We start from the raw sequence: 22238 nt of genomic DNA, 5'->3' as shown, positions 1-22238 counted from the left end.
AAAACAATCCACCAAAGGCAGTGTTGTTTCACATGTCCAAGACTTTAAATGGCACCTATGGTGAAAAATCTACTTTTCAAGCTGTTTGGACAGACATATGTGTAGATATAGTGTATAGACCGTCATATTGGGGTGAAATAAACACACCCAGTGCTTTTTTTTTTAATTTAACAACATAAAAAACGGTGGACCAATTGGAGCGGTTTTCAGATCGACCGCAACTTGACATAGGAGTGCGGTCCCTTCGCCCACTGAATTGATTGACAGCTGCGTATTAGCATGTCCCGGTAGTCGTGTGTAATCATATCAACAAGAGAGGACGAGCGCAAAGCAACCGGGAATAAAAGGTCTGTTCAGTTTGCTAGGATCATCAATCATCATCAAATGTGATCAAGAGTGAGTTTCACATGTTTAAAATGTTTTAAAACAGAGCATGTGTGTAATGAATTACAGCGATTCACTTCAGCTTTACTTCATCAGCACAGCAGCGTGTCAGAACAATTATAAAGGAAGACGCTTCAATCCCGGTTTGTGGACGTTAAATCAGGTTTATTTTGTACATTAATATAACAGATATCCATACAGCAGTGGAGATTAACCTGTATCCTGTCACATATGCGTGCAAACAGAGTGCAAAGCTAAACGCGTGCTCTGTCTGTCTGTGTGTGTGTGTGTGTGTCTCTGTGTGTATGCGTGTGAACTTTGTAACGACATTGTGTGCGACTCATCGTTAAGTTGACTCAACACAACAAATGCATCAAATACTAATTGGTAAAGTTCTTACTGTAGTATTTCTCACAAACGCTATGTGAGAACAGCTTCCTTTAAGTCTGTCTGTTGTCTGACGCAGCCGAGGGAGGAGATTAAGGCATGCAGAAAGGCACCTAGAAACGGTGGGCGGGGAGGACTAGCCTTAAAGGTGCAGTACACCAAAACCGCCTCCTGGTGCAAAAATGTATAAAATAGAATCTTATAAAAGGTATAATGAATAATCTGATGGGTGTTTTGAGCTGAAACTTTACAGACACATTCTGGAGACGCAAAACACTCATATTAGATCTGAAAAAAGGGGTAACCTAGGTGCCCTTTAATGTAAAAAAAATATCCAGTCCACAGTGACTTTTTATATTGAAAATACATCATTTTGTGTTTTTTTCCCACCAAATCAGAGACATCATTTATGAATTTGGCAATTTAAGAGTTAAAATCCTGTAATTTCCTAAGCAATTTAGAAGGTTTGATCAGGACTGAGGTTGATTAACAGATTTATGCGCATATATATATATATATATATATATATATTAATCTGATGCATTTTTACTGCAGTTTAATTCAGTGGATGTTTTCATCTCCAACATAACAAAAGGGTAGTAAAGGTTTGCCCAGAGTGTATTGTTGAGGATTTTTCTTTTTGCCAGAGTGTGTGTGGTCACGTGATGTGCGTTTTCAGCGGTGTAGTGTGGACAGAGAGCTGTTCAGAAACTCTAGGTGAAACGCCAGTGTGGACGCGGATTGTTTTTATTCTAAAACTCCCGTTTTAAAACAAATGTATTGGTGTAAACAGGGCCTACTGTATGTGGTTACTTTTCATCCCCCAAGGATACAAGGTTTCTCTCCAGTGTGAATCCTCTCATCTCTTTTCAGCTGTCCTAAATCACTGAATCTCATCACAGTGTGAACCCTTGTAAGGTTACTCTCCAGTGTGAATCCTCTCATGTCTTTTCAGATGTGGTAAATGACTGAATCTCTTGTCGCAGTGTGAACACTTGTACGGTTTCTCTCCAGTATGAATCTTCTCATGTGTTTTCAGATGTCCTGAACGTCTAAATCTCTTGTGACAGTGTGGACACTTGTACGGTTTCTCTCCAGTGTGAATCCTCTCATGTGATTTCAGATGTGGCGACTGACTGAATCTCTTGTCACAGTGTGAACACTTGTACGGTTTCTCTCCAGTGTGAGTCCTCGCATGTGTTCTCAGATGTACAGCCGTACGAAAGGTCTTCTCACACTCAAAGCACATATACTCTCCCACAATGGCGTGGATCTTCTGATGATTTATTAAACTATCTTGACGTGTGAAACTATTTCCACACACAGAGCATGAGAAAGGCTTCTCCTTTGTATGAATTCGAAGGTGTCTCTTCAGGTATGAATCAATCAAAAATGTTTTCCCACATTGATCACACTGGTGTGTTTTCTCTCCAGTGTGGACCAACATGTGTCTCCCAAAGTTTGAGGAGTCGGTGAAACTCTTCCCACACTGAGAACATGTGAATGGTTTCTTTCCAGTGTGGATCCTCATGTGTTTAATAAGTTTTGATGATTCCCTGAAACTCTTCCCACACTGAGAACACGTGATTGGTTTCTCTCCGGTGTGGACCCTCATGTGATATCCGAGACTCTGTTTGCTTGCCAGACTCTTTCCACACTGAGAGCAGGTGAATTTTTTCTTGCCTTTTCTCTTTAGGGATTTATTTTTCTCTCTCATTTTCTCATGACGGTGTGTCTCCTCCATCAAGCCTGAAATAAAAATAAAAATACTGCATTTTATTTTATTTATTTTTTTATTTATTTATTTTTTTTTATAATTATTTTTTAGGGGTTTTCACCTTTATTTGGACAGGACAGTAGAGAGAATTGACAGGAAAGTGTGGGGAGCAGAGAGAGGGGAAGGATCGGCATAGGACCACGAGGCGGGAATCGAACCCGGGTCGCCGCGAACACCGGAGTGCATGTGTCGGTGCACTTTTCCACTACGCCATTGGCACCGACAAAATACTGCATTTTAAATATTGAAAGTTGACCACCCCAACATGAAACCCTGATCACTTTTGCTGTATTTTTATAAATTCCACTTCATAAGCAAGATACACTGCTTCAGTATGCTTTATTACATCAGTGTTTCCCCTACCATCTATATAAGGGGGGCACCCTGCCCTCCAAAACGGCTTTCCCACCCCCCTTAAAGTCAAGTTAATTATATTTTATACAGAGCGCCAGATCACAACTTCTTTTAATAAACAAGCTAATATCTTATTTACACAACGGCATGTGATTTCTGTCTCTACATGGTCGCGCAATTACACATTTCTGCTCTCCGAATTGCGCATGGTGGAGTTTCACACAGACCCTTTCTGCTGAATGGGAATGAGAGTGCTCGCCACATCTGACAGGACCGAAGATGCATGTGCACTCCCATATATTAGGCCTACAAGCAGCCACAACACAAGTAAACCCAGATCGGTGCGGTTTTTCACATGGCAGGTTTTTACGTCTTTCATTCATGTTAAGAGATCGAGTTTATCGACTTGATAAGGAAATATGTCTTGACAATCCACACCGATGTGACTTAGTGTAAAGTCCTGTAGGATTTTACTTGTTGCATTAGTCTGAATGTAAATCCCCTTGTCAGGCAGTGTATCTGTGCGTTCAGTCCGTTACCACCATGATTGAAACCCAGTCAGGCAGTGTAAAGCAGAGAGTGGACCAAAGCGCATTGGTGCAATTATAATGCATCTAATATTTTTATTTTAAAAATAGCGATGCCTCAATTTAATAAAAAAATTAAATCGTATTAAAACGCAAATTACAGTTAATCGAAAGAATCGCCCAGCCCTACGAGCACGTTATTAATATGAGCTCAAAATGTTTGTTATTTCAAATATAGACGCGATCGCGAGCTCTCTGGACAAAGTGAAACCGCTCGCACTTTTAGATGGGCTCGTAAAACAACAACAGGACACAGCAGATTTTGTCCTTCCTGGCTTTGTGGCTGTTCATCAAGACAACAACAAGGTTAGTTTGAGCTCGGGTCGACCATGGCTTGTTTTTATATGTATATATTATTACGGTGTAATGTCTCGGCTGTGTATTTAAACATGGTGCTTCGTTTTAATTCTCCTGCTTCTGCGAATGATGCTTCTCTGTAAACCAATAACGTTAAACTGTGCGTCTAGCTCCACCTTATGGTACCCTATGTGACCAAAAAGTAGTATGGTGCGGTTCGCTTTTATGTACCCTTGGAAGTGAAAACGTCCTTAAAAGCGTACTGAACCGAACCACTCAATGGAAACGGGCCATAATGATCTTAAATTTCACTAAATTGATTTATTAAGTTTTAATACTTTAAGACCCCGCAGACACCAATTGTAGTTTCTAATAAAATCATACCAGACTCTTATTTTAATAGGAGATTGTTTTGAATATTCATTGAGAAATAAGTTACTTCCATCCCATTCCAGATTAAAAAAAGAAAAGAAATAAAAAAGCATTATGGAGTAACCTAGAGAAAATAATGCTGTGAAATGCATAAAACACTGACCAAACCTTGACTCTTGCTCAAAATGATAACAAAATAAACTAGGAAAACACAACAAGCTGCTGTCTATATATTTAGTGAATTATGGCTTGTTATTGTACAAATAACTTTTATAGTACATTAATAGTAATTTTTAGCTCATCAATTTTACAGCCTTTTATTGTTTTTACACAAAACTAACATTTCATAGTTCGGTAATACTTTAGAGTAATTTTAGCCCATCAGTTAATGTATTTACTAATATTAAGTATGAATAAATTTATAAATCAACTATTAATCATAGTTCAACATTTACTAATGCCTTAATAAAATCCAAAGTTGTGCTTGTTAACATTAATGCAGTGATTTAACATGAACATTAAGTTAAATAATGTGAACAAAGATGAATACCATAATGAATGTATTACACTTAATTGCTTGTTCATGTTAGTAAATACATTAATCAACCTTTATCTTGACAAAAAAAAAATGATAATATCAATTATTTTAAAGTGTTACCCATAATTCTACTATGGTGAAATGATCAAATGCTCTGCATACTGTAGTAAACATGAGTTTTTACTACAGTAAACTGTGGTGTGTTGTAATATAGTTGTTGAAAATGTAGTCCAGTGTTGGGTGTTTTGTATTTATACTACACTATTTACTATAAATGACTCCAGTATTTGTCCATGAGGGTGAAATTAGTGAACACAGCATTTGATTTGCCGCTAATAAAGATCAGACAAATCCTGAAGTATAAGAATGTGTGAAAGTAAACAGGAATCATAACCTGTGCTTTTACCGCGAGAAGCTTTTACATCGAGAGCTTTAATAAAGAGGTTAGTGGCCAAAACCAAGCAAAAACAAAGCTGAAAACAGCGCGGGAACCGACACTGAAGAGGAACACAGCCGAGAGAAAAACACTTGAATATTGAGAAAGTAGGAATCTGAACTAATAAATAAGGAGAGAAACACAACGTTACCTGTTTACATATGAACACGTTAAAAGTCCGCTATTCCTGATCGCTTTCACAGAGGAATTGACAGTCAAGAGCCAGGATATAATGAATAAAGGCAGGAGTTGTGTCGTGTTCGCTAAATAATCTCTCTAGAGTTTATAAAAGCTGAAGTGTAGCCTCTTTGTTTCTTCTCATCTTCAACACGAGTTTAATGTTGCTTGTTCTGAGCTTTTACTCCAGCGCCTCCGCTATCAGTGTGCTGTGTGCTACTGCCATCTAGAGGACAACCACAGCAACAGCGACTTACAGCGGTAACCGGGCTCCAGGAGGAAATCAGGTTCAGTCAAATTAATCATTTCAGAATCAATGTTAAGCAGACAATAAATACATAAATAACCACCAAACACATTCAATAGAACTTCTTGTTTTAGTTCCCCTCATTATAGGACAAACAAAACCAATGTAATTTACAGCAGACACCACACATGAAATAATACTATAGTAAATAGTGAGCGGAGTGAAACAGCAAGAATTTCTACTGCTCCACACTCCATGTGTTTTGTATCCGCTCACTCCACACTGTAGGAGAGGGGTCTTGATGCAGACCTGGTGCAGTGCAATCTGAGCTGCATCCAATGCTTTTTGATGCGCTCACCTAACCCTACTTGTCACAGGGACGGTCACTCACTCCATTGAGTGCATTGTGTCTGACATTGCATCGCTGAGTGATGCAATCCCAGCTTGCATCATAAAGGCTGCATCCAGATACTATTGCACCGTAGACTAAACCCAGCTGTTGTCATTACTAAAGAAATTAAGTTAATATAATTGACATTACTTAAAATATCAAGTTTTGGCATCAAAACTTAAACAGGTGTGTTTAACTTACTCATTAGGCAGCAAAAACCTTTAATTAATATTTTAAGTTCTCTGAATTTAACATTTTAATTTGTTTAAACGATTCACCACACTGTAAAAAGTGATTCGTTACTTAAACAGAGTAAATCAATTGCCTTAAAAGCAACAAGTTGACTTCACAAAGATAATGTGAGTAAACCCATTGTAATCTGGAACTGTTCAGTTGACTTCATTTGTATAATTATGCTAATTGAACTCACTTTTTAACATCAACTAATCTCTTTTTACAGTGTCAGACTATTTTAGCACGTCTGTTTTTAAATAACCACTGTAATTATTACAATATTACATATTTGGTGCTTCATTAAGTTGATCAAGTCTACAATTATAGTATAGGAGCCATATTACTTTTCATTTAATTATAATGTTTATTTGTATACTGATTAGTTTGGGATTCACAGTGACGTTTAATGTTTTTAGTCACGTGAGCCTACTTCGCACCTGCTAGAGCAAATATAGCGCGTGCACAATCACACAGCTGTTAGGAGGAGAGAATGAGAGTGGGGTAGCTGTACTTTTTTGTTGACCGCCACAGCACACGCAACAACGCCACACGCAACAACCCTATACATTGCAATAATCAGCTCCATAGACAACAGGTATTTATATATATATATATATATATATATATATATATATATATATATATATATAACATTTTGCTAATAACATCTTGGGCTCAGCGTGTCTGTCTCAGCCATCAGCACGTCACAAATTCAAAGGACCCTCACTGCCTCACTAGCAACTTAAGGACAAGTCAGGAAGTCGCAATTATAGCCTGTATTGAGTTTAGAAGACACACTGGAGTCTGGAAGAGCAGATTTATCTTACTGTATGTCATTTTGCTGGACACAGAAAAGCTGGAAAAACACAAATATAATAAATCTATATTGGTGTATTGGAAAAAAGTGATTAGTTTACTTTATTATTTAATAAGTGAGTTCAATTAGCATAATTATACAAATGAAGTCAACTGAACAGTTCCAGATTACAATGGGTTTACTCACATTATCTTTGTGAAGTCAACTTGTTGCTTTTAAGGCAGTCATAAATATTAGTTTGTAAATGCTCTGTTCTTGTAACGTGTTCTGTTTTAACATTGGTCTGACATCTGAATAAACACTTTGTGAATAAATATGTCTTATTTTTGGTTATAAAACATAAAGTAACAGTATTAAAATACATCAAATTATAATTTCTGAGCATTTATACAAGTCAGGATTTAAACTCAGGCCATTAGCAGCAGTTACACAATACCCCACTAGACTACATGAGATACCCTGTCAGTGAAATGCAGATTCATCAGGTCTCGAAACGCTTCTGAAATGACCAAAGCTTTGAATCACTTTATTCACGTAACCAGGGGCCTCATGTACAAAGACTTGCGTTGAATTGATACTAAAACATTGCATCCGAATGAAGCTGTAAATGTGCGTACGCAGTAAAAAATTCAGATGTATGAAACACTGCATATGCAGAATCCTACGCATATTCTCTTTGTACATCAGAATTAACGTGAAACTGAGCGCACGTGCACAAGCGCAAAACCCCTCCCTGCCTCCTCCCCCGCATAAATATGGTGATGACTCTACTTTGGCAAAACCAAATGAAAAAGCAATGTGAATTGGAGGTGCTTCTGTCAGAGGTAGACTGGAGAAAACTGTGTTATTTGCAAGTTTGTCCTCCGGATTTAATAACAAAAGAAAAAAAATAGAGTGGGCGAGTTTAGCTGACGTGGTTAATGCAGTGGGGTCTGAACATCGCACTGTGAGTGAATTAAATAAAGAAACGGTCCCATGTAAAGGTGCAGTTTAAGAGGAGAACAGTGGCGCACTGTCAAAGTGTGGACCAAACAGGTGTGGGAACAGGGGATGCTGAACCAACACCCTTTGAGGAGAGAGTTGCCTCAATTGTGGGTGACACTTTACTGTCTGGAGTAGTATCCGTGTCTGTGGGAGACACAGATGTATTAGAGGAACACTTTGTGAGGGTGGTATAGAAGCACCCCTCTGCTCTTATCAAGGCAGCACCACCGGCATTTCAGCTGCCCAATCATTGCATTTGTGCACTTGGTCAGTTTGTGGGTTGTTGAGGGGGGTTAACAGCCCCGTCTTTAATGGATAACCACAGTCTCCTGATACGCAGTTAATAATAATGCTCAAAAAAAAAACTTAGCTGGAATAAAATCTTTAAATACATCACTCACCAAGAAGCCACCCATCGCGCACCCTGCCACCTTGGAGCCTCCTCGCTGTCTCTCTTTACAAATTTAGTCTCAACTCAGCACAAAGCTCCAGGAGTATAGCTCTAGGAAATCTGAATGGCTAATAAGCCAGTCATCATCGTGTGCCAGAAAATCACTGTGATTCCTAAAAATGCGTTCCCATGGGATTCGACCATTGACAATGTCCTTTAATAAGGCCAACACTGCCATTACCATAGACTAAGGGTTGTATATAGTTGCAAATGCTTTTATAGGTTCTAAATAACATAGTTCGTTAAAAGATAGTCAAATAACCCATTTTATCAATTATAAATGAATAGCAATGTTTTTCACATGTGTTGGTGTGATACTTTGTGTGCAATTTAACATAATTGTCTCTAGGAGTCACCAATGGAAATAAAACAAACACACAAGAAATACACATACGCCAGACATGAAGTTGGCGCAGACCAACGCACACTCTCACGTTCATTTCATCATTAGTAAATCCAAATGTGAGCGTGAAACCTGGCGTACGCAAAGATTTTGTGCGTACACAGCGCTAACACATGAGGCCCCTGGTGTTTCAAAACACAATCACGTGACCTGGGTGTTTCAAATCATCTTAATCATTTGCGCTTTAAGATCTCCACACTGTGTCAAAACATCAGCTTCACGTCATCCATCCCTAACAATGCGTTTTCCTCGCCGTCTTAGACCCTTGCCTTGTTTTATTGTTTATTCCTGTCTACTGCCTGCCTTTTGACCCTCCGCCTGTTGTATGACCACGACCCTGGATTTGCCTGTATACATCCGTTTGCCCCTGTGTCGACCGTTGCTTGCCTGACCATTCTCTTGTAATAAACCTGTATGTGGATCTGCAATGACCTGGAAATGAAATAAAGGAATATTTGAATTAATTTGTTTACTACTGTCGCTCACAAGGTTAAACCACATTATTTAAAATGGCATGCGATAGTAAACACATTGTACTGAGTGGGCTAGGACAAATAATTGAGCAAATCTGTTATTTAGAAAGAGTTATTCTGTCTGTTTGATCTGCTTTAACTATTTATATCAAATGCTGATGGCTTGACCACATTCCTCCTCTTACCAACGAACAAAACAAAAACACACCATTCTGAAACATCTTGCAAGAGTCACGTTTGCATGGCTTCAGCTGTGTCCTCTTCATTTTCTGTGTCTGACTCAGGCTCAAACTGATACTGCTTCACTGACATTGTTTACAGACTGACAGACAGCATGCGGGGCTGGAGCAAGCTGAACTGACACTGTAGGCAAACAACACGCATCACGCTGCCCTCAATTTGAAAGTAAAAACAGAAGTGACTGGTGTCGCAGACGATAGTGAGGACCAGGAGCTGGACGCCACCCTCACTATTCTGCTGCCCTAGGCAGCTGCCTAGGTCACCTCTATGAATGCGCCAGCCCTGACAGCATGCAAGACAGGCATGATGTTTCCTGGTGACGTGGAGCTGATCTGCCAATCACAACATATTCAAGAGTTCACCCTTAGCTGATGTTTGATTATAAAAGCATATTTGGCATGCTGTCCGAGGAGAGAGCCCTGAGCTCATAAGTTCCTCGAGCACGGGGCTCCCTTCTGTTTGCAGGACAAAAGGGGAGTTTGAGCTCAGGTAGGTCTCAAGAACCAAACCAACCCCACCCATCTTATTTAGAGTCTATGACAGATTATAAATTGCTATATAGAGATATGCTGCTGGTCAAGAGCTCGACTTTAGTGCTTATTTAGATTGATCAATTCAAATATGACTCAAGTTTTTGGACTGTGGGAGAAAACCGACCCTAGCACGGGCAGAACATGTAAACTCCGCACAGGAGGCGTAGGGGTGGAAGGGGGGGATTCTTCTAGGTAAGGGGTACTCAATAGGTGGACTCCGGCCCGCACCTGGACACGAAAAAATCTGGACCGACGCCAAAACCAGCATGCCAATTTAATCATAATCCAAATGAGTTTTCAATGGAGTGCGCAATTGTGGATCCGCGATATATCCTTGAGGATTCTACTCCGTTTGGCTGCTTCAACTATGTCCAATCACAGCAGTTGTAACAGCCAGCATTGCTATAGCAGCTAGGTCACTCGCTCGCTCACATGCTCACTATCTTGCGCACTCCAGGCTGTCATTTTTATGAGAGAGGGGATTAGTGTCACGCTCGACAACTCACCATCCTGACCTCATGGCATACCACTGCATAATTCACCAGATGGTTTTGTGTGCCAGTCTTGGAGAAAGGTACTCAGATGTAATGACAAAAGTGATGAAACTTGTCAACGATCTGAGAGCATCCTCTGCTCTGCAACATCGTTTGTTGCGCTCATTTCTAATAGAAGTAAATGCAACGTTTCTTCACCACAATGTTGTGGCTTAGTTAAGGCAAGGTACTGGAGAGATTTTAGGCACTGCGGAAAGAGCTTGAGACATTTCTTTTGGATCAAAAGAGTGCAAAAGCCTAACCATTTGTGGATTTCATGAAGAATGAAAAAGAAATGGAAGTTGTTGCTGTTCTAGCTGACATTACTTCGCACCTTATGACCTTAATATGAAGCTCCAGGGCAAAAACAGACCTCATGTCAGCTGTCCGTGCTTTCCAGAGGAAGCTGGAGGTGTTCAAATGTGACTTACAGCAGAACTTGCTTCACTTCTCAAGACTTTTGGATCAGACTGCAGGAAAACATCTACATCACAATTATATTGAAATCCTGAAAAACTGATTCAAAATGTCCAAACTCAATTTAAAGATTTCCCTCTGGGAAAATAAATCTTGAGCATAGAAAATCCATTTCTAGTCAAAAGTATTGCAAAATTCTCAACTGAAGCCATGAAAGTCTTCCCATAGGCAAATGCTGCTGTTTTACAAACTGAGCTAATTGAGCTCCAAGAAACCCTAGCACTGCAGGAATCTCTCTGTGATCCTGTCACCTTCTGGACAAAAATTACTGCAGCAGGTATTCCTCTCCTGCAGAAGATGGCCCTTCAAATTCTCACAATGTTTCCCTCAACGTATTGCTGTGAATCTGCCTTTTCAAACATGAACATGGTGAAAAACTTCCGCAGCACACTCACCAATGAACCCCTACATCAGTGCCTCCGCCTGGCCCTGACCTTTTATGCCCAAATTTAAACAACTGGTGGCACGAAGAAGGTGTCACCTTTCACACTAAAGGTTCTATGATGATATTTTTTGTGTATAGTTGGAAAATTTGGCGATTGCCTTTTTCTGTTGGAGTTCTGTATTTGGAATTTGAGCGTTACTTTTCCGGACCTCGGCCTGAATAAAAATTTGGTGAGTGGACCTTTCAAATTTATATTTGAGTATCCCTGATCTAGGCAAAGATAACTAAAGTAAGAAACTCAGGTTATTTATAGTGAGTTAGGAATCATGCGTTAATGTGGGACCAGCCATCATCAATCATAAGCACGCGCTCCTCTCGATATTAGTTTATAAATAAACTTCACTTAGGTTAGCTGACTAATCAGAGCCCGTTGAGGGCGGGCCTTATAGACAGAACCAGGAAATATGATGGTCATTTTCATGATAGTTCAGTAGCTGTATAAAATAAAGGTAAGATATGTGAACAAATAACATGATTTTTTTACAAATGAATCATGAAAACACACATTGTTTTGCACTCCATAAACAATCAAACCTTTAAAAAACACTGTGGATCACCCCTTTAAGGTTTCTCTCTGGTGTGAATCCTCTCATGCGTTTTCAGGCCTCCTAACTGTCTGAATCTTGTGTGGCAGTGTGAACACTTGTAAGGTTTCTCTCCAGTGTGAATCCTTTCATGTTGTCTCAAATGTCCTGAATCATTAAATCTCTTATCACAGTGTGAACACTTGTAAGGTTTCTCTCCAGTATGAACCCTCACATGTTTTCTCAGATTTCCTGAATCACTAAATCTCTTATCACAATGTGAACAAATGTAAGGTTTCTCTCCAGTATGAACCCTCGCATGTTTTCTCAAATTTCCTAAATCACTGAATCTCTTGTCACAGTCTGAACACTTATAAGGTTTCTCTCCAGTGTGAACCCTCTCATGTTTTCTCAGATCTCCTGAATCACTGAATCTCTTGTCACAGTCTGAACACTTGTAAGGTTTCTCCCCTGTGTGAACCCTTGCATGTGTTTTCATATGTGCAAACTGACTGAATCTCTTATTGCACAGTGAACAAATGTAAGGTTTCTCTCCAGTGTGAATTCTCTCATGTATTTTCAAATTTTCAGCCCTACAAAAGGTCTTCTCACACTCAAAGCACCTGTACTCTCCCACACCAGTGTGGATCTTCTGATGACTTCTTAAACTTTCTTGCCGTGTGAAACTCTTCCCACACACAGAGCATGAATATAGCATCTCCTTTGTATGAACTCTAAGGTGGCTCTTCAGGTGTGAAGCCCTTAAAAATGTTTTGCTGCATTGATCACATTTGTGTGTTTTCTCTCCAGTGTGGATCTTCATGTGTTTAGTAAGGTTTGATGAGTTTCTGAAACTCATCCCACACTGAGAACATGTGAATGGTTTCTCTCCAGTGTGGATCCTCATGTGATATCTGAGACTCTGTTTGTTTGCCAGACTCTTCCCACACTGAGTGCAGGTGACACATTCTTTGTCTTTTCTCTTCAGTGAGTGAGTTTTTTCACTCATTTTCTCATGACGCTGTCTCTCCTCCATCAGGCCTGAAATAAAATGAAAAAAGACTGCCTTTTAAATGACATAACAACACGCTGACATAATAATAATATATTTTATAAGGATCCATCCAGTTGATCCAATGACGGAGTCCACTGGTGGATGAAGGTTGAGGGTTATATCCTTTGTTATGAAGTAGTGTTTCACAGACAGCACTTTGGGTTAAGTTACTTGAAGACCGATGGGTTAACATTGCTGCTGAGGAACTGTACTATTCACTGTCTTTAATAAAGTCTTCTCCCCATAATGACTTTGGTAATCGTACTTATTTTATGTAACAGAGTAATCTAAAACATTGGCGAGCCACCCGTGAACGGTTAAGCCAAACACAGCTGAATCTAACAAAAGGTTCACATGAAAGAGAAATCCAAATCAATAACTAGACTAGTGAACAAACACTTTATGTGGGTTTTTAATCAAAATCTCTCACTTTTAAAAGAGTGAATTAAAGTTTAGGTACAGGTGCCAGTTGCACTAGCAGTGCGCAAGTTACTGATATTCAGCAAAAGAGAGGGCATGTTTCGTGTTCATCATCATCATCATCATTTTCATCTGCTTATCCGGGGCTGGGTCGCGGGGGCAGCACTCTTAGGAGAGAACTCCGGACTTCCCTCTCCCCAGACATTTCCTCTCGCTAGTCCGGGGGGATCCAGAGGCGTTTCCAGGCCAGCCGGGAGACATAGTCCATCCAGCATGTCCTGGGTCTTCCCCGAGGCCTCCTCCTGGTGGGACATGCCTGGAACACCTCATTAGGTAGGCGTCCTGGAGGCATCCTAAACAGACACCTGAGCCACCTCAGCTGACTTCTCTCGATGTGGAGCAGCAGCTCTACTTCGACAGAGCTCCTCACCCTGTCTATTAGGGTGCGCCCTGCTATCCTACGAAGGAAACTCATTTCAGCCGCTTGTATCCAAGATCTTGTCCTTTCGGTCATGACCCAAAGCTCATGACCATAAATGAGAGTAGGAACGTAGATTGACCGGTAAATCGAGAGCTTTGCCTTTCAGCTTAGCTCCTCCTTTACCACAATGGACCGGTACATCAACTGCATTACTGCTGCCACTGCACCGGTCCACCTGTCAATCTCACGCTCCATCCTTCCCTCGCTCATGAACAAAACCCCAAGATACTTGAACTCCTTTACCTGGGGTAAGGCCTTTCCTCCAACCTGGAGATGGCAAACCACCTTTTTCCGGTGGAGCACCTTGGCCTCGGACTTGGAGGTGCTGATTCTCATCCCAGCCGCGTCACACTCGGCAGCAAATCGCCCCAGTGCACTGCAGATGTGTGCGTTGTATGTTATTATTGACTGACTGTAATTTAATATGCTATAAAAATGTGATTTATAACTTCATTTTCATAGGACAGAAGGCCCTAGAGTGGACTTTACGTTTCAGTTTAAAAATAAACTTACGAACAGCTGCTGCAACTCTACCTAGGACACACCAAGCCGACGCAAAACAACCATCACCAACAAAACCCGTCTGGACCAAAAAGCTGCGCGTGAACACACCAAACAGACGAAAGCTGACTGAAACAAGAGCCGCATTCTGAGCCTGTGCAAGAGTTCGTGTTTTTCAGCACCAGTAGAGGGCAGCATCTGTTTTCTCGTTCCACAGAGATAAAAGGAAATTCTGGCGTGTAGACAAAGAGTAAAGAGAGCAGCATTTAGTACCATTATCACAGTAATTATCAATAACCACAGAGAAATTCGCTCCTGCTCATATGTCTGATAACCAAACCAACAACCAAACTAGCTTAGTTTGACAACCAAACTAGCTTAGTTTTAGATCCTTAGGGCGTGCTCACACTAGGTACTAGGCATGGGCCGGTATAAGATTCTGACGGTATGATAACCTTGGATAAAAATATCACGGTATCATGGTATTGTGATCACTAGTAAAATATAGTTTTTTTTTAAAATGTCTAGTTAAAAAAAAAGACATTTTAAGAAACACTTAAAATATTTTGGAGCAGTAACTAGTCAAGCTGAATAATTGAAATTAATTATTGAATTCTGCTGTCTTCATTAGTTTCAGAAACAGATTTATTTACAATTTAAAACGGCAACTTTGGATATATTTTCTGTTGGAGATACAGTTGTAAACAACTAAACAACAACAAAAAAAAGTTTTTAAAAATCATACACATACCATAGGAACAGTATTACAAAAAATTTTGACAGTTTTAAAACCTTGACTTTTCCAAACCTCGGTATACCTTTAAAACGGTTATCGTGCCGTGCTTACTAGGAATTGTGGTTACTAGGAACTGTGCACTAGTTTGTACACCGAGACTAATAACCACGCACACTAGATTAACTATGACTGAGGCTATTAACTAAGGCAAGCTTGTGCAAGTTCATTATTTCAAATGGAGGGACACGCACGCGACGCAACGCTCTCACGCTTTAGATGTGCACTAGTTGAGATGTGGGCTTTTGTGACCGCAGGAACTGCAAACAGCTGAAATTTGAGGAAGAAGCAATAAAAAAAAACATGTTGGCAAACCCACTTAAAGTTAGAAATATTGGTGCCGATGAGAGGGATCATGTGGTGAAACTTGATCCGCCAGCCGAGATTAATCCAGTGTTTTCGGAGAGAGTGCAGAAAGACTCGGTGGATCAGCTGTTTAATGGCCCGAATCTCGATGCGTTGCATTCTCGCGTGTTCAACGCAAATGGATGCTAAATGTAAAATCTAACAGTGTATAGATCTTTGCTAAAGAAGCTCAACTTTACTTATTTACTACTTGTAAACTAAAATTCGGTTCATGACAAAGAAAGGTACTGTGCAGGTGGTCATCGCGAGAATCCTGCTCTGCGCCGCTCATATATTGGGTCGGCTGACTCGCCTGCTTTCTTCCACAAACACAGAAAAATGTAAATCAGTGCATAACGAGACTGAGCATTTACAATCACAAAAACCCAAACCAAAACCTTTAAAGAGTAGTAGAAGTGACACTTCTTCCTTTCTTTTGTCCGATCTTTCTGGTTTTTATATTGACATGCGTATAAAAACAACAGTGCAAAATAAATATTTCTTACTGCAATGCTTCATTTTTGTTTGATGCAAACCATAGATTTAATTTTCAAAAAGTAACAGGAGGACTGTTTACAGCAGATAACTCACATTAAAGCACATTCAAAGCAGCATCATAATGTTATTCACTGTTAGTATTATTGTCGTCATCGACTTCATTAATATTTGATCATTATTAGACACTAATTTTGGAATTATTGCACAAATATCATTAAGTCATAACAGAATAATATGTTTCTGGTTTTTGTTAGTCCTGATTGATGTTGTTTTCACATACAATAAATCTGTTAATATACAATTTGCTGTGGTGCTCATTCATTTTTGGTGGGTGCTCCTAACTTGTTTTGGTGCTCCTAAAATTTATGAAGTTGGGAGCAACTTCACAAAAAGTTCATTTCAAGCACCATATTAGACAAATACCATTTGTTTTATTTATTTGTTCATTGTTCTGTCATTTATTTTCAGTGTAAAAATTATTTTCAATGTCAAAAATGTAACTTATTTTTAAGCACAAAGAGAGAAATGGACTATTGTTTGTTTTTAATATTATTTTGTGCTGTATTAGTTGGTTATTATATATACCTCTTCCAAACGGGCCAGGGCTAGCCAACTGAACTGCGCCTGGGCCCAGATTCAGAGCACTCACACTGTTCAAACTAATGTTGATTCTTGCTCAAAAGATATAATAAAATATAAAAATAAACCAGAAAAACACAACGAGCTGCTGTCTATATATTTAGTCAATTACAGCTTGTTAATATGCAAATAAATGTTACAGTACATTAATAAATTATTATTTCAGCTCATCAATTTTACAGCCTATTATTGTTTTTACACAAAGCTAACATTTCATAGGTCAGTAATAGTTTACAATAACTTTAGTCCATTAGTTCATGTATTTACTAATATTAAGTATGAATAATTCTGTAAATTAATCATAGTTCAACATTTACTAATGCCTTAATAAAATCCAAAGTTGTGCTTCTTAACATGAGTTAATGAACAGAGATTTAACATGAACTAACGTTGTTTAACTTAAATAATGTTAACAAAGATGGATGAATACCGTAATGAATGTATTACTAATTGTTTGTTCATGTTAGTAAAGGCAATAAACAACCTTTATCCTTACAATATTATAATGTCAATTACTTTAATGTGTTACCCAAAATTCTACACTTTTCTGCACAATTTTATGGCTACCCACATGACAAATACTACAGTAATTTATAGTAAATACTATAGTGTTTTGAACCATATTATAATAAAGTGTATTGTACAACTGTGTTACTGAATGTTGAAGCAGTAACTATGGTGAAATGATCAAATGCTCTGCATACTGTAGTAAACATGAGTTTTTACTACAGTAAACTGTGGTGTGTTGTAATATAGTTGTTGAAAATGTAGTAGAGTGTTGGGTGTTTTGTATTTATACTACACTATTTACTATAAATGACTCCAGTATTTGTCCATAAGGGTGAAATTAGTGAACACAGCATTTGATTTGCCGCTAATAAAGATCAGACAAATCCTGAAGTATAAGAATGTGTGAAAGTAAACAGGAATCATAACCTGTGCTTTTACCGCGAGAAGCTTTTACATCGAGAGCTTTAATAAAGAGGTTAGTGGCCAAAACCAAGCAAAAACAAAGCTGAAAACAGCGCGGGAACCGACACTGAAGAGGAACACAGCCGAGAGAAAAACACTTGAATATTGAGAAAGTAGGAATCTGAACTAATAAATAAGGAGAGAAACACAACGTTACCTGTTTACATATGAACACGTTAAAAGTCCGCTATTCCTGATCGCTTTCACAGAGGAATTGACAGTCAAGAGCCAGGATATAATGAATAAAGGCAGGAGTTGTGTCGTGTTCGCTAAATAATCTCTCTAGAGTTTATAAAAGCTGAAGTGTAGCCTTTTTGTTTCTTCTCATCTTCAACACGAGTTTAATGTTGCTTGTTCTGAGCTTTTACTCCAGCGCCTCCGCTATCAGTGTGCTGTGTGCTACTGCCATCTAGAGGACAACCACAGCAACAGCGACTCACAGCGGTAACCGGGCTCCAGGAGGAAATCAGGTTCAGTCAAATTAATCATTTCAGAATCAATGTTAAGCAGACAATAAATAAATAAATAAATAAATAAATAAATAAATAAATAAATGACCACCAAAAACATTTAATACAACTTCTTGTTTTAACTCAACTCATCATAGGACAAACAAAACAATGTAATTTACAGCAGACACCACACCTGAAATAATACTATAGTAAATAGTGAGCGGAGTGAAGCAGCAAGAATTTCTACTGCTCCGCACTCCATGTGTTTTGTATCCGGCCCTCTCCACACTGTAGGCTAAACCCTGCTGTTGTCATTACTAAAGAAATTAAGTTAATATAATTGACGTTACTTAAAATATCAAGTTTTGGCATCAAAACTTAAACAGGTGTGTTTAACTTACTCATTAGGCAGCAAAAACCTTTAATTAATATTTTAAGTTCTCTGAATTTAATATTTTAATTTGTTCAAACGATTCACCACACTGTAAAAAGTGATTAATTACTTAAACATTTCAGCATCACAAGCACAATGAGCACCTTGTGTCATCATATAACACATATCAACCAATCAGCGTGGGTGTCAGGGCAGAATTTCAAGCGCAACCAATCCTGTTAAACAGAGACATGTGCTGTAAAAAGTGATTCGTTACTTAAACTGAGTAAACCAATTGCCTTAAAAGCAACAAGTTGACTTCACAAAGATAATGTGAGTAAACCCATTGTAATCTGGAACTGTTCAGTTGACTTCATTTGTATAATTATGCTAATTGAACTGATGCTGAATTTTGCTGATACACAGCAGGACTGAAGAACTACCTGAACCCATCTGATAAAAGAGAAATGGTAAATCAGTATTAGAAATGAGCAGATTTACTCAGAATAAAGAAAATACCACATCATATCATGTTTCATTATTTATTCATTTACTAATGTGTGTTGTTTTCACTATAGGTTTGTCCCTGCTTTCATTTTTGTATTTTCTTTTATTTATTCAGCATAAACATACTCTTTATAAATACCTGACCTAGCCTGACTATAGTACAATGTCACTACGACTGTATTTTTACGACATGGTTAAACCTCAGAAAGTAAAGGAAAAACCAAAGTAGACTGTTTTACCTGCTCTCTATTAGAAACAGAGACTTTACAGCCTTTATGTCACGGTCACCACCTGTGCAGATTACTGAAGAACTACAAATCTGCCACTTTAAAGAACTACATGTCCAGTCATGCATCGCTCACACACGCCTGTTCCTCATTCGGTTCATTACTCATACAAACACGGTTGGGTGCTGCTCAGGAACGGATTAGAAAGACTATATACACAAAACAAACACACACTTCAGTGCTGAGTCTTATTATCTGTTGTTGTGAGGCTTCATGAAACTGCGAGGCTTCATGAAACACTGAAACAGCTGAAGCAAATGTGTTGAAGCGTTTTGAAACATGTCTCTACAGTGACACCTAGTGGTCATTTTCTGTATTGCTCTGGAACAGCTTCAGCAAAAAAACAGTTCAGCAAATTGATGTATTAAAGGGTCTCGAAACACCAAAACACATTTTTGAGCTGTTGACAGTCGTATATGTGTCCCACACTGCTAAAACACTATTATGACACAGATATTTCACTTAAAAAATTTGAAAAAAAAAAATTGGTTGTTTTTGCGTTATTTCGAGTAAATTCGTTCTTCCGGTTTGAAACTAATTTTTGAAGCTGCGTCACGGCCATGAGATCTTAGCGTGTGTTCCAGAGTGTAGACTGGACGTCTGTACCTGGGAGTACCTTATGACGTCTCTGAGTGTGCTGTATTCATTCATGAGTAAGACTTGGTTCAAACCAATCAGCGCGCTCTATTGTGTATGCGGTGCAACTTTATTAATATGCATGATAGCTTCGAAGACTGTTTTTACCTGTTACAGTGTTCAGACGGCAGAGAGACGACACGTTGTGTTGCTAAAACAAGTGTGCAGTGTTGTGTTTATAATTTGCTGCAGTGAAGGTTTTGTTTTTATTTTCTCTCTATGAGAGCGCGGCTGGACTCACGTGTGGATTACAGTGCACGCGACGCTCGACAACATGAGTCGAGAAACTATGCGCAAGGAACATTTTTTTACCCAAGAGCTTTTCTCATCTGGAAATGGTGAGATCCGGATTTGCTGCTCGTCTCCTCTTAATAAAGACGCGGCTCTAGTTGCTGTTGATTGTCCAGTCTCTACAGATTTGGTAAGTGAACGACCAGTGGTCTTTGTTTATTCAGATGGCGTTCGTATCGAACTAACTATTACACCAAGTGTAAACATGTTAGCACCACAATCAAACTATTTCCGTCGTGTAGGATTTTCACCGCATTTTGTGACATGAATAACACACACGGCTTTCTGACGCTACCTGCCGAGTGCATCTAAGTTTCCAGGAAATGCAGAGTTTTTTTGCATGAAAAATACACTCTTACAGCAATTCCTCAAATCAAATATCTCGTTTGTCACGAGGGGCATGAATGAAATTCCTGAATAAAAGAGCCAAACTGTAGTTCAAGTCCACCATTTAATAATTTGGCAAATAATTCAATTACTGATGTCCATGTAAACACGGTCACTGTCTTTCTCCCGTGTGTGTTTGTTTTGCCTCTGTGAAAATCAGCGCGTGCCCAAACCGACACTGCCATTTTTATGCAAATTTTTACAGGCCATCCTTCTTTTGCTCCTCCGACACTCCCCCCTCAACAGAGTTGGACACGCCCACTTTCCTGACCTTTTCCAAAGTAGAGGTGTGAAAAAACCCTGCTGAAACAAGGGGGTTTCATGACCCTTTAAACGCCACGCTGTAGAGTTGAGGTTTCAAGTGATTTAGTGGAGCGGTGAGAGTTCCTGACTAGCATTCAGAGGTAATAGGTTTGAATCAACGGTGATGCAGTTATGAATATTAGTTTGTAAATGCTCTGCTCTTGTAACGTGATTTGTTTTAACATTGGTCTGACATCCGAATGAACACTTTGTGAATAAATATGTCTTGATTTTGGTCATAAAACATAAAGTAACATTATTAAAATACATCAAATCATAATTTCAGAGTATTTGTACATGTCAGGATTCAAACTACTTTGTGCACACAATAGCCCACTAGGCTACATGAGATTGTCAGTCAAATGCAGATGAAGGATTCGGATTTCTGCCTTCCAATCCGTCTCATCATGAATCAACGTTTATCCTTTTCTCATCATCCTGTTTCTCATTATTTTTTTTTATTAAATATAATTATTTGATTATTTGAATGAGTATTCAACTTTGAAAGGATTTTAACTAATGAATAAGTAACACAATGCTCTATGTAAGAATGTTCAGTGCGCTTGCCTGTCTCTATTTAACTCTTTCTGGAGCCCCCAAACTAGGTCAGAGGTCACGGAGACCTTGAGTGGAACTGAGGGCTGAGGACCGGAAGCATCTGTCTCTATTGTTATTTCTACGAGTTAATACTATTTAAAAGTGATTTTGCTATTTTACGGTTAATTCTTTTAAAGTGATTCTACAATTTTATTCAAGATAAACTTCGTGTAGTAAGGAAATTATAACTGCTGAATGTAGATTATACCGGGTTTTATAAAGATGGCTAAGAGTACACAGATTAGACACAGATTATACTTTAAGTGTGTGCGCTCTATTTGATTGTGGATCCGTTTCACAGGTCTGGAGTCAGCTCTAAACAGTCTAATGGATGTCTGACGTTTATATGCTTAAGATATTGTTCAGAATTGTACGCATGCACCCCATGTGGAAATTTTCCTCGTCTATCTGTGTTTTAACCAATCAGGTTAGAACACCAATATGTATGACGCAGTATTGACCTTATGTGAGAGTATAATTGTTATTGATTATTGATTGTAAGCAGAGCGGCCTAGGAACTCATTGCGAGTGTTGAAGCTGGTTTCTGCTGATGAAACTGCAAACTATCTTCAGTAAACTTTATTTGAATCTCTGACTCCGGCTCTTCTTCATCTGACAGACTGCTCATTCTTTGGGTTAAA

At 38.9% G+C, this 22238-nt stretch overlaps 2 protein-coding genes across 2 annotated transcripts in view; both read right to left on the bottom strand.

The window, feature by feature from the left end:
• Positions 1–528: 528 nt before the first annotated feature.
• On the bottom strand, positions 529–5492 carry LOC130220667 (gastrula zinc finger protein XlCGF49.1-like). Its single transcript, XM_056452885.1, has 2 exons — positions 5284–5492; positions 529–2520 (listed from the first exon to the last, which is right to left on the bottom strand). Exon 2 carries the CDS (start codon positions 2513–2515, stop codon positions 1691–1693), a length of 825 nt encoding a protein of 274 aa, XP_056308860.1. The 5' UTR covers positions 2516–2520; positions 5284–5492; the 3' UTR covers positions 529–1690.
• A 1675-nt stretch (positions 5493–7167) lies between these two features.
• LOC130220661 (zinc finger protein 239-like) overlaps positions 7168–22238 on the bottom strand; it is a 32049-nt gene continuing 16978 nt past the window's right edge. The window contains exons 1-2 of the transcript XR_008836215.1: positions 9518–13099; positions 7168–9268 (exon numbers count right to left, since the gene is read on the bottom strand). The gene's annotated coding sequence lies outside the window, so the exon portion shown is untranslated. Of the gene's footprint in view, positions 9269–9517 lie in introns of the transcript that reaches the window.

The sequence above is a fragment of the Danio aesculapii genome, chromosome 3 (assembly GCF_903798145.1).
Source record: "Danio aesculapii chromosome 3, fDanAes4.1, whole genome shotgun sequence".
Taxonomy (NCBI): domain Eukaryota; kingdom Metazoa; phylum Chordata; class Actinopteri; order Cypriniformes; family Danionidae; genus Danio; species Danio aesculapii.
This window is presented reverse-complemented; position numbering and strand designations above follow the sequence as displayed.

Excerpts from the sequence above, each read along its gene's own strand:
- LOC130220667 (XM_056452885.1), bottom strand. The coding sequence starts at position 2,515 with ATGGAGGAGACACACCGTCATGAGAAAATGAGAGAGAAAAATAAATCC.